The 16,579-nt window shown below is 39.6% G+C and overlaps 1 protein-coding gene across 10 annotated transcripts in view; it reads left to right on the top strand.

The window, feature by feature from the left end:
* The window catches only part of KMT2C (lysine methyltransferase 2C), a 194,339-nt gene that overhangs the window by 77,282 nt on the left and 100,478 nt on the right, over positions 1-16,579 (top strand). For all 10 annotated transcript variants that reach the window (XM_032692870.1, XM_032692911.1, XM_032692865.1 and 7 more), the window contains 2 exons: positions 2,666-2,805; positions 4,393-4,502. In XM_032692870.1, the coding sequence (XP_032548761.1) occupies positions 2,666-2,805; positions 4,393-4,502 (250 nt within the window). The remainder of the gene's footprint in view (positions 1-2,665; positions 2,806-4,392; positions 4,503-16,579) is intronic.

Consider the following 16,579-nt stretch of genomic DNA (forward strand, 5'->3'; position numbering starts at 1 on the left):
TGGTGATGCAGGGCCATGGGCGGTGCGAGGCTGAGGGTGGTGCAGTGATGTGGGGCTGCGGGTGGTGTGGGGCTGAGGGCGGTGTGGTGATGTGGGGCTGCAGGTGGTGTGGGGCTGAGGGCAGTGTGGTGATGCAGGGCCCTGGGCAGTGCGGGGCTGAGGGTGGTGTGGTGATGCAGGGCCCTGGGCAGTGCGGGGCTGAGGGCGGTGCGGTGATGTGGGGCTGTGGGCGATCTGCACCGGAGGACAGGAATGGGCTGTGGGAATGGGCTGTGGATATGGGGCTGTGGGTGTGGGTTGAGGGCGTTGCGGTGATGTGGGGCTATGATGCGGGGCGGCGGGTGGTGCAGTGATGCGGGGCTGAGGGCGGTGAGGCTGTGCGGGGCAGTGCAGGGTTGAGGGCTGTGCGGTGATGCCGAGCGGTGGATGTGGATGCGGGGCGGTGATGTGGAGCCGCGGGCGGTGCGGGGTTGAGTGCGGTGATGCTGTACGGTGATGTGGGGTTGAGGGCGGGGCGGGGATGGGATGCGGTGATGCGGGGCCGTGGGCGGAGCAGTGGTGCGATGCGGTGATGCGGGGCAGGGATGCAGCTGGGGCAGGGATGCCGAGCTGCGGGAGGTCCGCGGCGGGGGCCGGGGGTTGGCTGCGGGCGGGGGCCCGGCCGGGGGAGGGAAACAATGAGAGAGGTGGCGGCTCTGCCAAACTCGGCCTGTCATGTGCCAGCGCTCAGTGCCCGGGCACTGCTGGCTGCCACAGAGGCTGTCCAGGGTGTTTCACGCTCGCTGCTGTTTCCCAGGTGCACGGTGTGCGTTTGTGTCATCATGTCGGGGGGTAAAAGTGCACGTTGTGTAATGCCGATGTAGAAAAATGGGTTTTCTTAAGGCTAATAGAGGTAACCTGCTCCCCTCAGGCAGTTACTGTATTCTGCAAGTATATGAAATGCAATTTACAAAAAAGGCTACGTACAAAAGATCAGGCTGGGTTGGAAAGTGATTCTGTTCAGGGTGCGATTGCAGAGTAAATTGGGATGTTCCGTAAATGGATGGGTTTGATCTTGTGAGAAAGCTTTTTACCCAGAAAAATGCCTCGTTGGTTGGGATGTAGTTTTTCTTAAAGACTCTTTAAACTCCGATGTTGTGAGTAGCAGTTTAATGTCAGGGGAGGCTCCACTATGAGGGTGATGAGGTGCTGGAACAGGTTGCCCAGAGAAGCTGTGGGTGCCTCATCCCTGGAAATGTTCAAGGCCAGGTTGGATGAGGCTCTGAGCAACCTGGTCTAGTGGAAGGTGTCCCTGCCTATGGCAGGAGGGTTGGAACTGGATCCCTTCCAACCCAAACCATTCTGTGATTCCACTGGACATGAGCAGTGTTCAGGAACCAGCTTTGTCAAACACAATGGGTTCGTGTAATGCTTTGTTAAGGAGAGTCTTAATGTTGATAGTGTCAGAATTAATAGGTTTTGGAGTGGGTTTTTTTGATGTTCAGCATTTGTCATGACACAGGTCGTGAAGATACCATGTAAGAGTGGAAAACTTTTATGGTTTCTTGGGTGGTGCAAGAGAGATTGTTACTCTTTTCCCCATAAACTAAGGGGTTTTTTCATGTATTTTTGAATGTAATTAGTGAAGTAAGGCATGCATGGTTTCAGGAAGGCAAAGTTATCACAGTTATTCCAGTGCTTACTGTATCTATTGGCAAAAGCATACACTTGAGTTATTAATAGGCAGAGTAGGGAAGTTCAAAGAACGTTAATAGAAAATGCAGCACCACCTTTCCTACCGATTGTTGAAGCTTCAGTGATCAGGTCTCTTATCAGTAAGCCTAATGCACATCCTTAGATGTCTAAGATAGCTTTTTACCTGAAGCAAATAAGGGTGGAGTTACCACTTCTGGTTTGTTTTTGTTTGTTTGTTTGTTTGTTTTAATGGGGTAATTTGAGATGTATAAATTGTTTTCTGGTGAGATTAGAATTTGGGGAAGAAATGAATAAGGTTGTAAAGTAGACCCTTCCATGTCAGTGCAATATAGTAGTCTTTATATCACTGCATTTTTTAATTCTGCTCCCCCCCCCCTTTTTTTTAACATCTTGATGGCATTGTATAAACATGTTTATTTCCAAACAGCTTTTTAAGTCCTGGTCTCTTTTCTACCTTCCCCCCGTAGTTGCTGTATTTTCTATAGGCCCCTCACCTCTGTCAGTCTCCTTTGAGATACTGTCAGTGCTGTACCCTGGGCCAGCTATTGCAGGGAGAAAGGCTTATGAAAGCTGCAGCCTGTGGTTGCCACTTGCACCACTCTTTTCTTCCTTCTGCACCCCTTCCTCCCCAGACTAACACAGACTGATTGCTGTTACCTAAGTGTCCATTCTGAGAGTTGGGCAAGTTTTAATACTGAACAGAATCAAAAAAGAAGCATGTGTGTCCTGAAGAACTGGGAGAGCGCAGGCTTGTTTACTGAATAGCAGTTTTAACTGAAAACTCTTAATGGGGAAAATGTTTGGCTGAAGTCTGAGGAAGAAAGACTTTTGTACATGTTGATTTATATTTTATCATGTTGGGAAAAATTTTTACTCTCTTGCCCTGAGTTTTGGATCATTTGCAAGTATCTGGCTAATTGAACAAAGAATGTGATCGCTTCTAAGTGTGTTTTTCTGCTCCCTGATACAGATCTCGATCGAGTATAGCGTCATGTACAAGTGTAAGCACCCAAACTGCTTCTGACGATCAGGTTGTCAAAGTCTGGGATGAACTCAGTTTAGTTGGCTTACCAGATGACATTGATGTTCAAGCCTTATTTGAGCCAACAGGTAAGATCTGTTGTTATCCTGCTTTCTTTCCCTCTCCAGTAGTAGTACAGTAGCTTTAAAGACAGTGAGTGAAGTTTTACAGCTGTTGGTTTTCTGTGCTCTGTGTTTGTCAAGTGTTTGATGGTGCTTTGGTAGCTTTTTCCCATGTCAGGTGGTGTTTTTGTATAGACTCCTGTCCAAGTACTGGACAGAATCCTCAGCTTTGTCTGGGGGAATATTTCTAATCTACTCCTGAACTGGTGTTCAGGTAGTAATACCTTCGGTAGCACAATTCTGTCTTGGGTAGAAAAGGAAGAAGAAATGAGGCACAGCTTTATATGATTCTCAAAAGTCTTAATCCTTACTTTACCTAATCTCCTGCTGGCAACAGTGGATTTAAAAGAGCCGCCTTGCTAGAGCAATAGCGGCATAAAACACTTGTAGTTTTCCAGAATCTGCAGGTTTCCTGTCAGAAAAATCTCTGGTTTGTCATCTGCTCTTTCATTTTAATGGAACTTTTCTGTTAACTCAGTTATGAGTTACTTTCTCAGAAAGCATCTATGTCCAAATGCTTTGATGCCAGTAGTCCACTCACATATTTGGCCTCAAAAAATGTAAAGAGATTTGTGTGATAATATAAATGTCATTCTTTTGTGAGTGTGAAAACTTATTTCAAAGTCCAAGTAAAAGAAAAAAAAAAGAATGGTTTTGTTTAAATAGTTACATCATAGCGTGTGTGGATGGGTGGGGGGTTATCAATCTACATTTTTGAGGTTGCTGTTATTTGTAGACGACTCTTCCCAAGCCTGTACAGAGATTTTTGGGATTTTGTTGTTGTTGTGGTGGTTTGAATGATTAAGTTGACCAAACATATAATTTCAATAGCTAATGTAAAGCATCATTACTAATCCTTTATAAAGCTGTCACAGAGTTCCTCTGGAAGTATGCATCATTTACACTGTGTTTCCCAGAATTAAATTAGAGCTTCTTTTAAGAGATACCTGTTGAATTCTGTGAATTCTAAATTTTTCTGTTGCATAGGTAAACATTTCTAGTTTTATCTCTGTAACATTTGTTATATTGACACAGGTTTCTCAGTCATTTATATGGTGCTTCTGTTCATGCTGTATTTTGAGCTTTTAAACATTTCGTGCAAGAATTCTATAGCATCACATGAGCATGTTCTACATGAACATACAGATCTGTATCCAGTCCTTGGGAGTCCTAAGCTAAGAGTACAGACATAGGCAAATGTTATCTACGGTGAAATATAAGATCAAATGTAGCTCTGTGTGTGTGTCACACAAGCACTGAATGTAGAATCGTAGTCATGGAATCCCACACGGCCCAGTGCTGTGGTTATATGAAATTTAGAAAATTAGAAACAGATATACAGGTGTGTTATGTATAAAAGCAAACAGCAGAATATTTAGTGGCTGAGAGTAACTGCAATATATTCAGCGTGTGATAACGTAGGCACTGAATGTCGCAACAGGAAAAAAGGAGGAAGGGACTATCTGTTTTATCTGGTGAGTGTTTACTGCTGGGGCTGAGTTCCATCCTTAGAGGAAGTACAACCCAAGCTCTTTCTCTTCCCTGCTGCATTAGGTCACTGCTGGGCTCATCACCGCTGTGCGGAGTGGTCATTGGGAGTCTGCCAGACTGAAGAGCAGCTATCGGTGAACGTGGACAAAGCTGTTGTCTCAGGGAGCACAGAAGTGAGTAAAAGCACTTGAATGCTCCAGTCTGTAGAAAAATACACATTTATAGTAAGGTTTCTTCGTACAGGTCTTTATGATAAAATCTACCGTTGCAATTTATTAAAAAGGCTTAGGGAGTTGCACGGAATATGTTGTTAATTAGTTTTGAGGTAACTAGAGTGTAAGAAGTACCAGCCTGACCAAAACAAATTAGAGACAAAATCAAAATAGAGTTCAAATTAGGAAATACTCTGCTAGGCAGAGGAAATATTCATGTTGCCAGTTTATATTAACTGTGTGACTCAAATGTAATAGATTTCTTGATTACTTTCATACCAGTTTCAAAAAAGCAGGTTAGTATAGAAAAACTAGTTTCTTCCACAAAATGTTAAATAGTTACTTTAAATACTGATAGAAATACCTATGTAAATGTTTAATCTTTTAATTTGACATGGTAAGGTCTTTGGATAAGTAGGTACCTTTGAAAAGGGTGGACTCCTTCTGGTGTCCCATTCTGATAGCATTTGGAAATGTTGAAGATGTATTTCACATTGTTTTTACCACATGTAACCATATTTTTTTGTCATATTTAATCGCATATGATGGGGCTTTTAATAATTTTATTATTTTTTATGTTAGGTCAGCCATGCTATCAACAGATCTATGTAATTTTTACTGTTTTTCCCATGATCATGTTTAGGCCTTTTTTTACTTGACTATTCTTATTTTTCATGCATTATATTAGGACAAAAAAATTCTGCAGAAGATACTAATAGATATTCTCCATTGTGTGGGCTAAAAAGCTGCTTTAAATCAGTGTTAGATACATAGATTCAGCTTTCCTTGAACCTTCTAATTCTTCTCATACTGAATAAATGCTTTGTTTTGAATAATTTAATTGATTTCTGTGTTTCTGCTTTCAAAATAAAAGACTACTCAGAATGAATGAACCTGACAATATTAAGCTCCAGATGAACTTGAAAATGTTAAAATATTTGTATCTGTGTGTCTTTATATAAAAGACTAAGAATTGAAGGAACATCCAAAATTGAATACTTATTTTTTTGTCTCACCCCTGAAAAGTGTTTGTCCCCTTGTTTTTTGGCTAATGACGGTGGCTTGGAGTCATTTTGTGATCAGCTCATTTCCATCAACAGTCATTTTCATGGTAATATTCTGGTTTCTAACAGAAGTCCTATTTGAGGTGTTCAGGTCTGTGCTGTGCTCTGTTGAATTTCGTTTGCGTTTTCCTTATTTCAGTTTCATTTCTTTCTGTGCAGTACCTTCCTCCTCCCCTGTGCCCCTGGGTGAAGGTGCCTCACCGTTATGTCATCAGTGTCTTTTAAGTTTTGCACAGATGTTTGTAATGGATGTATTTAACTAAGAGTTTTTGAAGAATGGCACATCCCTCTTGTGTTGCAGTTTCCATTTTTTCCCTGTCCTTTCCCGTGCTGTGCTGTAGCTTCGCTACCGAGCTTTCAAAGTCTGCAAGTAATTTTTAGGTACCCCTGTTGCACAGGTTTCAGTGCAATGCAGAGAGAGCAGAGAACTTCGAATCAGGTGCTATTCTGCACATTTTCTCTTCAACCTTTGCTGGAACCATTGAGAAACTTCCTTTGTGTGGCACAGCAGTCAGGCAGTGAAGAATGAGACCGATTTGGTTATTCTCTTTTGTCCTTCTTGTGATGTCCCCAGGGAGAGCAGAGTAAAGGCACAACTGTGAGGAATAGCTAGATGGAATGGGATTTTGTTATCCCACGATCACACCAGGGAATCGTTTGCTTTTTATTTTTTTCTTCCAAAAAATAAGGAATAAACTCTTCTGTAGTTCGCTGTTCCTGACCACAGAGCAGATATATAGGGGTTGCTCAAAGAGTTTGTGTAGAATTGGTTGGGAGACCAAGTAATTCTCTGTTTGCTTGTGTCCAGGCTGTAGTGCTTGGTAATAATTTTTCCATTACTTTTTAACTTGTCTCTAAGATAAAGAAGGCAGAAAAAAGTATAAGGTGCTGGTTATCCTATGTGATAGAAGAAAAGCTCAAGGGAAGATATTTTTTTTGTGTGAGAGATCTTTAAAAAACTTTGAATGAAAGGTGTAATAATAAATTTAATGTATGTTTTTGTGTTTAGAACATCTTTGTATTTGGGCTTCTTTCTAGTGTGATGTTACTGCATTTTAAAAGAAAAGTTCTGTTTAGATGTTCTGAATACTGTTGGCAATGCAGATGCAAGTATGTGCTCAGGGCACCCAGAAAAATAATTTAAATAAAACCAAGCTGTATGCTATTTCCTCTATTTGCCACCAAATTTGCTTTGGGTTTTGTTGTTGTTTGCTTAGTTGGGGATTTCTGTCTTCTTGGAAGTCCTTCTGGCATGAGGGACTGGTTTATGATGTGGTCTGCAGCATTGAAATCTTTCCTCAGCTGGGAAAGTACATTTTCTTTTCCTTCTGTTCATGTAAAAATGAATTTTTGAAGTGTAGCAAACTTTTGATAGTATAGTGCATTGGTTTAGGCATTTTAATTTGCAGAGAGCAAGCATTTTTTGGGGCTGTTCTTACCTTGAAGGTCTCTTTAATTTGTAAGCTACATTCATGTTTCTCATTAGTTAGGCTGCCTATTGTTTGCAAATCTGTTTTAACTGGATATGACAGTGTTTCTTATTACTCTGTTTACCAGTTGAGATGTCCATTTGGCTTCACTGAACTTGTGACTGCATTAGTAAAGCTTGTGTGGACATGTTTCATTGACCTGTTCCAAAGTATTTATGTTAATTCATTTGGGTTTTCTTGGAGGCCCTTGTTTACTGAAGTACAACACTATGGAGATCTCGGTATCTGTGAATGTCTCACAAAATACCCTGCTTAGCATATGTTTCTTCTTCAGTTCTTTCTTTTGATTCACTCATTTTGAAGGCCTGGCAAAGACATCTGACCAGCTCATTTCATGTATTTGTGTCTAGACAGAGGCGGGTTCTTTGACTTTCTTTCAAAGTCTTGGGTTTGCTGTTCTTTACTATTCATGAGTGCACATACTCTGTAGGTGTGAGGTGTTTGAAGTCCTGTGTGTCGTGTTGGTTTATGGCAACAGACAAAGAAAAGCTGGAATATGCAGTCAGGTTTGTGGTAGTAGATGTGCTCTGCCCTCGTGGGTGGTGTAGGTGCCTCAGTTCATCTCCCTGCTTGTCTTGCTTATCTCAGCAGGGCAGAGTCATGGATTGTCCCAGAACTCCTTTCCAAGTTTAAAGGGTCATAAGGAAGAACCGGTGATCCCAGTGACAAGCATAGTGCCAGTGCTTTTCTCAGGATGACTCTTAATAATTCACCTAATTATCCATGGAACTTGTACAGTATGTAAAGAGCCTCAACACCCAGAAATGGCAGTTCTCTCCCCCACTACTTTAATAGGGTTTCATGGGGTTTTGGAGCAATTTTGTTTCAAGTTTTGGAAGAAAATAACTCTTCAAAATATAAATAGGGAAGAGAAAAGCTCCAGTGATTTGTTTGATCCAAAACTTAACTGAATTTTCTTATAATTCATAAGTGTTTTGCTCAGTATATAAAGATCACCACAGTAAAGAAAGCATTAGCTTTATGTTAGCTTTATGAAGATAAACTTTTGTTGATAAGGTGTTTCTGGAAATATTTGGGATAAGATGCAAAGATGATATGAAATGGAGACCTAGTAAGATAAACTAAGTAAAGGACACTGATTATTGAACAGAAATCAGATTTTTCTGGAAAAAAAATAAATGTGGACGAGCAGAGTTTTCAGCTTTCTCTTGTATTTCTGGCTTCAGTCTTATACCTTTCTATATTTGGAAATGTGAACTTACTGGCATTACCATTTTAAATGTAGAGGCCTTTAAGGCTTGCATCTGCTCAACTTTGACAAGAGTGGTTTCTGAAATATTTTCAGGTATCTTTTAAATACTGCTTTGTAATTTTCATGTTTACGTATATTGAGTAGGTTGCTGTTTCTCTAAAGTTTACTACTTGTCTGCCTTACACTGTCTAGCCATAGCTCCTCTGTATGCTACAGAGTCCCAAATAAGGTGAGCTGCTTTTTTTCCCCCCAATATGTAAGTAGCTCAATTCAAAGAGTGAGTTTAAGGAAGTAGCTATTGTTTGTGAACTACTTTTGAACAAACTGTGCACAAGAAAGGAATGCAATGGTAACTTTCCCAGCCAGCTTTCTTTTCTGATAAGATGTAGAATGCAGTTTCCAAATCTGGGAGGGTTTGTCAAGGACACCAAAGGCAAAGAAAACAGTGTTGATGGAAACCAAGAAAGAGGTTCCTATCTGCTTAAAGACTGAATAGGAGAAACATGGTAGTAATGAAAAGTCTAAAGCAGTCATAGCAAAATTCTCTATTACTCTGTTTCTATTTTATAAACTGTGGATTTCTGTTTGCTTTGAAATTCTCTATAGCTATTTACATATTTATCTACTTCACAGCTTTTATGGTTTTTTTTCCCGATAATACTCAAGTGTTTCTTCAGGACCAAGACTCTTGCAGCCAGACAGCTGAAAAATCGCTGTAATCTTCTCCCACCCATCCTTTTTTCTTTTAGTTAGTTAATCAGGGCAGTGTCTCCTCTCTCTACAAGGCAGCTGTTTGCAGCTCCTGCTGGGTTTCTGCAGGCAGTGTTTGGCATGTTGTCCCTGCTGAGAACTGGAGCACTTGTTGCCTTGCAGAGAGGCTAATCAAGAGTGTCTTGCCTTGTTCCAGGCTCAAAGTGATCTGCTGTTTTGACACTCCTCTCTCCTGTCAGCCCTTTTCACATGGTAACACAGTCTTGATTATTTTTTTTTTTAAGGCAGCTTCCCTTGAATTCTGTCACCAGAGGATCAGGCTGTTAGTAGATGTTTCCAAGTTGGGACACTGTTACAAGGCTTGCATATTAAATGCCTCACTCGAACCCCTTTTCATCCACTGTTTTTAATTCTTTGCTCCAGACTTGATTCTGGCTAGACCAGAAAGAAATAAATTGAGGGAAAAGTCAGGGAACATTTAAAAGGTTTATACATCTTCTAAAAGGGTTTGTCCATATTTTGTATATCTTCACCCCTCAGCCTCAATACACTATCTCATCTTGTTGAAACTTTTCCATGTTAGTGGTATGTGTGTGTTTTATTTGTGCTGCTTCAAGTTGAAAACCAATTTGGCTAAAATGATACTTCCTTTTGTTGTTCCATGTGTATAAAAGTGAACAACAACATCCTAATATACTGTAAACTTCATAAACTGTGGAGGATTGTGCCCATTTAGCCATAAAAATTTTTCATCTGGTTTTAGTTTTTGTGGACAAAAACTGTGAGAAATGGTTTAGATGACAGAATCCCACATGTAGGGATGGGGTTGGCTTCATATATGTCTCAACCCAGAGGAATAGAGCATGGACTGATGTCTTTTTTTTCTAGAGTGCAGGATTTGCAATTCCTTGATGCTGTAAAACCTCCCTTCTTCCTTTTTCTTTACTGGAAGAGCTACTAATTCTTAAAGCCAGGGAAAAACCCATTAAGAGAATATCATTTATCATAATTTATACCATTTCTGGGCAAAGTCCTCTGTATTTGCCTATTTTTCAAGGCCAAGCTTTGTAACATGAAACTGAATGAGCAGCTCTGGAATTCGGAAGTTCCTCTCCCAACTCTTGAATTTTTTATGGTTCTTTAGCTCACACGAGGCCCTTGGCTTCTCCTCATCTCCCTTCACTGCAGCTTGGGAGTGACTACCTGGCTGCTCTTTGGTGTGGCTTCTGATTTTATCTTACCGCGGGTTTTTTCCTGTAGTTGCTTTTGTCCTGCAGCTGAGGAAGGAAGTACTGCAGGAAGTATTCTTCCAAAATAACGTCTCTACTTTTTTTATGGGTGACTGTCTCTTAGAGAGCTCCGGCACAGAATGTGCTAGTGAAAGACTAGAGGAATACTGACATATGTCTCATCAAGAAGACACTTGCATGTGCTTTAGGTTGGTACTTTCGTTCAGTTCCTGGCATGTTTTAGACAAACTGTAACAGTTCAGCAGTGGGGGCTATGGGTTATTTTAGTTTTGCATGAATTTCTCTCTTGTTATTTTGGGAGCTTCTCTAGAGATTTGTCACCTTTTCCCTGCTGTTGAAGACAAGTGTTGTTTTTAAAGGACCATAGTGACTAAGGCTACATGTTTGGTAACAGTTTAACACTGCAAATTATCTTCCGTGAGTTACTCTGTTCCAGAGTGGTTTGGATTTTGATCACCTAAAGCCAGATCCTTTGTGTCTTGGAGCATATGCATCAGATTGTTCTTACAGCTTGTTGATGACATCAAAAAGGCTGTGTCAGTGTTTTATAACTGTATTTTCCAAGTTCTGCAAAGCACCTGCATTATCTTAAAGTTATCGTAGTTGGCTGTGGTTTACTGTGTGTAATTCTTCTGGTACACTTTTGTACTAAATGATGTCAGTACAGCTTTGGTAAATCTGTTCAGGTTCAAGAAATGCAATGAGACCTGTATGTGTGTTCAGATTTTTGTAGGTCCAGCAGTTTGAGGACAGATATTTGCCTGCTTAGTAAGACCTACAGTTTAATTCTCATTTATTTAAGGTATTATTTTGTTTGAGCCAAAATAAGCTTTGCCATGACATATTGTTGTTAATTGGAGATCACAGAATCACATAAGGATTTGGGTTGGAAGGAATATTAAAGATCAATTCCAAGCCCCCTGCATGGGCAGGGACACTTTCCCTAGACCAGGTTGCTCTGAGCCCCATGACAGGACAAGGGGGAATGGCTTCAAACTGAATGAGGGTAGGTTTAGTTTGGATTTAGATTAGAAGAAATTCTTCCCTGTGAGGGTGGTGAGACACTGGCACAGTTTCTCCTGAGAAGTTGTGGATGCCTCATCCCTGGAATTGTTCAAGGCCAAGTTGAACAGGGCATTGGACAACCTGGTCTTGTGAAAGGTGTCCCTGCCTGTCACAGGGGGAGTGGAGCTGGATGGTCTTCGATGTCCCCTCAACCCAAACCATTTTTTGACTCTGTGATTCTATTTTTTTTCTTCTGCAATGAAACACGGAACAGAAATATGTAAATTACACTTCCCACAGATAAAGAGTATTGTTCCCTGTCAAAACACAACACCTTTAAAACTACAGCTTAGGACTTGGCTTTCAAAAGACAGTTTTCAGTTTCCCCAGTTGTGTCATAGATCACATTTTCTACAACAAAAGAAAATACATTTTTCTGTATCCCTGCTGGTATTTAAGACAGTGAAGTAATAGTTAAAACAGAGTAAATGCAAATCAAGAACTTTACGCTTCTCTGCTTCTAACATGTTTTTGTAATTATTTTGGCACATAAATTATGGATACCTTGGGATCTAATTAGACTCCACACTTGCATGTGGATCTTCAGTGGTGTATTTAAAAGTTTTAAAGGATTGCTCTGAACTAGAGTGGTCTGTCTGAATAGTGTGGTCATAAAGTGAGAGGCAGTAGCATGTGGGAAAAATGTGGCTAAAGTAAAGACTAAGCACTTTTCATGAAAGAAGGAGTCTGAAAATTATTTAAATTTTGAGTTTTTCATTTACTGAGGGAAAAAAAAGAACATTTATTTTCCTAGTCTTTCTGATGTGTTTCTTGCTCATGAATGCTTTGGTACTGGGGTAAGTCTGGGTACATTACTGAAGGAGTGGTTGTAAGTGTTACTTGTGTCAGTGTAATTGAGGTTTGCTGAATGAGGAGCTGATCTGTTTTTTCTTCCCTCATCAGTTGTTAGATGGATTGATATTGCAGATTTATACTATCTGATGTGAGATGCACTGTTATCATTAAGTCACTTTTCAGGTCAGCCAGCCAGTGAAAAAATAAAGGTATAAAAAGCTGCAGAACTAAATTGAAACTTATTTCATTAAAAACTTGTTTATAGAATAATCTTATAAATATTAGGCTGACTTTTTCCCTAGCCAAAATCTTATTTAAATAAATACAGATTTTTTTTTTAGTTATTTTCTCATAATTTAACACTGTTATTGTTAACATTCCAGTAAAGCTAATACTATGCTTCAGTGTGTTAAGGTCTTTGGAATTTTTACAAGTGGAAAAGTTTATTATAAATATGAAGAAATATTTATTTCAAGGCTATATGACACATACCCAATTTAGCACTTTTTTAAAATTAGCATCTCAAGAACAAAAGATGTTCTTTTATTTAGAGACATAACACACTGTCCTCTTCATGTGCTAATACAGAATATCAATATGCCAAATATTAGCAAACTGTTTGATTTGGAGCTTTTTCTGGGTGCTTTTTGGGGAGTTTGTTTCTTAACAAGTGCAAATACTTTAATGTGACTTTTCAATCTCTGTAATAGTTCCTTGCCTGATAACCTGTTATCTTCATGATTCTGACCTGTTGATTAGAAGAAGGATCACATGTTCATGTGAGACCTGTTTGGCTGTAGCTAATTTTTATATCATCTTCATCATGTTGATTGTATTTACAAGAGGAAGGCAGCCTTTAATTTGTGAATCAAAGTTTGGAAGAGAATTTTTCTTCTCAGATGAAGCAGAAGGAAAGATGTACATTTTTAAACATTTTTTTTTGAAATTTTTCTTTTGATGTGCTTTGTTCTGAGCCTTCTGTGAAATAACATCTGTTTGTATCCCTACCTATTTGTTTTCAAGTATATGAAAAAAAATACTGTGAATTTATCTGCATAGCAAATAGTGCTGTCAGTGCACATTACAACTCACTGATCAGAGTGAAACTGTGTCTTGTTCCTTGGTCCATAAGTTCAAAGTTTTAGAGCTTAACCCCTGCCAGGTGTTGCAGAGGGACAGTGACCAGTGCATGAGTTCTAATATATACATTTTAGGTTTAAGTAATAAACTTTTTTCCAGAGTAAGGGAGGACTTTTCGTAAGTTGTCTCTATTTTCCAATGCAATAATAAAATTTCTCTTCCTTCTTTGCTCGGTTCCCCCTGCAATTCTGTGACCTGAGCAGAAGCACAATGCCATTGTCCCTGGAGGTGTTCAAGAAGCAGCTGGACGTGGCACTTGGTGCTCTGGTCCATTTGACGAGGTGGTGATGAGCCTAAGGTTGGACTCGATGATCTCAGAGGTCCAACCTAAATGATCCTGTGATTTCTGGCAGGTGAATCCACCTAAATGATCTTTCCCACAATAACTGCATTTCTGGAATACAGTAGCAAACAAGGAAGGAAAATACTTGGATTACTTAGGCAGCACAGAGTGTCTTTCCTCAAGATGGTTTGTGTGGCATCATCTAAAGGGAAATCTTTGATTTTTTGGCCTCATCCATTGCTCTTTCTCTCCCAGTGCAGTGGCTCCTGCGGGTGCCAGGAGGAGGTTCTGGGGGAGCTCACCCTGGGAGTGCTGTCCTACCACTGAAGTAGGAAAGCAGAATCAGCCTTAGAGTTTTCAGTCTGTGGGTGTTTTCCAAGCTGAATGCTTTGAAAAATGCACCTTTCTTGATCTCCAGATGTTGAATAGGTGGGTACTGGAATCGAGAGAGAGATTGTTGCTCCAAAGGCATTTCTGGGAGGGTTTGGATGCTGAAGAGATGACAGGCATTGCAGATGCTGAGGGCAGTCTGTGAGGTGTAGGAAGCAGATAAAATGGACCAGGGGCACAGAAGGAGACAGAAGCAGCAATAGCCCAGCACTGAAAGCTGAAAAGCCTAGCTGAGAAACATGAAAGGCCGATGTTCCTGGAGGAATTTCCAGTGCAGGTTTCCTTTATTCAGTAACATTCACTGAAATAATTTACTGAAAGCTCTGAAGTGAAATTGTTCAGTGTGTGTTCCAAACTGCTGAAGTGTGTTTCACAAAGACCTTTTCTTCCTTTTGCATGACTTGAGTGGAAAACACTTTTTTTTTTTCATAATACGCCCAAAGAAAGTCTCTATATTTTTTTTTCTCCTCCAAATCCCCCCCAGTATATTTCTTAAATGTTACTCTGAGCATTAAGGCAATGACCTAATAGTTCACTAATATTTTATTTCAGGATTTTAGCATCCATGGGGAGTTATGTGTTAAAACCAGGGTGAACCTGATCTCTGAAGAGCACAGAAAGCTCACTACAGGAAAATTGCCCTGTGGCTTAAATTAAGAATGTACCTTCTTCCTCAGCTAACGTTACAGTTTGCTGGTGGGACTGACCCATTTCAGGGCTTTGTAGTAGAACATGAGAATGTGGATCCTTGGGCTTTTCCTTTCTCCTGTCTTTCTGTGCTCAGCAGCAGTGGCGTAGTCCTTCAGTGTCTGCAAACCAGAGAAAATTACAATGCAGTGTCCCCACATTTTATATGTGGAACACAGAAATGATAAGGTGTTATTTCAAATATATATAAAATTATTTGCAAATGTATTTAAAGTGTTATCTCATTAATATTTTTGGCAAATAAGAAGACTGGAGCTCTCTATATATTGAAAAAAGGCAGGAAACTATACCCATCTCTTTAACAAACATGTCACCAGTAAGTCCATATAAATTTACACAAGCAAGTGTGGCAGTACCACCAGTCTCCTCACCTTTGTAGGTATATGAATGCAACCCTCATTTTCCAACCTTACTACCACCTCACTCGTGGCTGCTTCTTATTTAAATATTTTATTTCCAGTCTTTTCCATAGATAATGTGGATTGATCTGTTGGACTTTTTAGTGTTGGTGCTCAAAGGTCTAATTTTACATTTGGGTGAAGGTTGTATTTATGAAAAAAAGGCTAATCAGTCTTTTGGAGTTAATATTGGTTGATTTTCATCAAGGACAGGTCCTCATTATCCTTTGAGCATTATAGAAATTAAAAGGCATCTTCAGCAGCTTGTTCCTAAATATGTAGCACAGGAATAAAAGGAAAAAATACCTTCATGGGACTTGCTGTAGGTATATTTGCTCAGCTGTAGCATTGTTTGGTTAGTGTTGGACTCTACTCTTGGTTTCATAGCAGTTTCCCTTTTAAAGAGTATTTTATTTAAGCATGTCTTTTAGATTTATCATGAATGTGGGTCACATGCTTTTTTTTGAGTGAGAGCTTTAAAGTCCAGACTCTTTAATGAAATTAGAGTTACAAAGTTGTTTTGATTATTCCAGTCAAAAGAGTCTGAGTTTTTTTCCTGTTTAACACAAATTATATTATGGGTTTTCATTTGGAGTTTTCACCCATACTTAAAAAAAAATATCATGCAAACATATTTTAATTTAAAACTCAGGAGTGCTCGTATTACTCTGTTGGCATCAGTTTGCTTTTAAGCAGTAGCCTAAAAACTACTTCTGAGATTGGTGTACTCAGCAGCTTGCAAAATCAAACCATTAGCAAAAAATAGTTTTGAACTCCCTGAAGATTTTATTATTGACTTCCATTAGTGTAAGTCCTGTCCCAGAGTTGCAGATTGAGCATAAATATTGCAGGCATCAGTGTGAAGTAGTGCCATTAATGCAGGTGTCGTTGAGTGTTTTTTTTAATAACATGGAACAAATCAGGCATGAGAGACACATCTTATGAATCTTCACAAATGTGGTCCAACTGCCCTTCATGTGCAAGTGCATCACGCTCAGTGATAAATACAGACATTACTTGCATTAAAGCGATTTTTTCCTAATGATCCAGGGAACTATTGGTGCTCATTTCTTTATGTGAAAGAATTAATATTGTTTATTTTCATTTATATAGTTGTCCTCTCCATTCTGCAGATCTGACCTGGGAATTAAAAGTAGGTAGACAATAGTAGGCCTGCTGCCAATAATGAACGTGTAGGTGTTCCATGAATCATAGTAATGATTAATACTAAGAATCCTGTTGAGTAATATTAATTGAAGAACTAATGAAGTGGCATGTTTTCAAATCAGCACTTCCCATAAGCTTTTTTACCAGTGTGCTTTTTCTTTGGTGATATTAATGTTTTCTTTCAAAGATGTCATTTTCCTCTTCAGTACATCAGGGAGGGAAAGGAACTGCTGGGAAATAAATAAATATTTGTTTCCTAAAGCATCTAACATTGGTAAAATGACTTGATACACTAAATTGCAGTGACATGATATCACTTCAGATACAATGAGAATACATGTATTCAGTCTGCAATCTAGACACA

The sequence above is a fragment of the Chiroxiphia lanceolata genome, chromosome 1, assembly GCF_009829145.1.
Source record: "Chiroxiphia lanceolata isolate bChiLan1 chromosome 1, bChiLan1.pri, whole genome shotgun sequence".
Taxonomy (NCBI): Eukaryota; Metazoa; Chordata; class Aves; order Passeriformes; family Pipridae; genus Chiroxiphia; species Chiroxiphia lanceolata.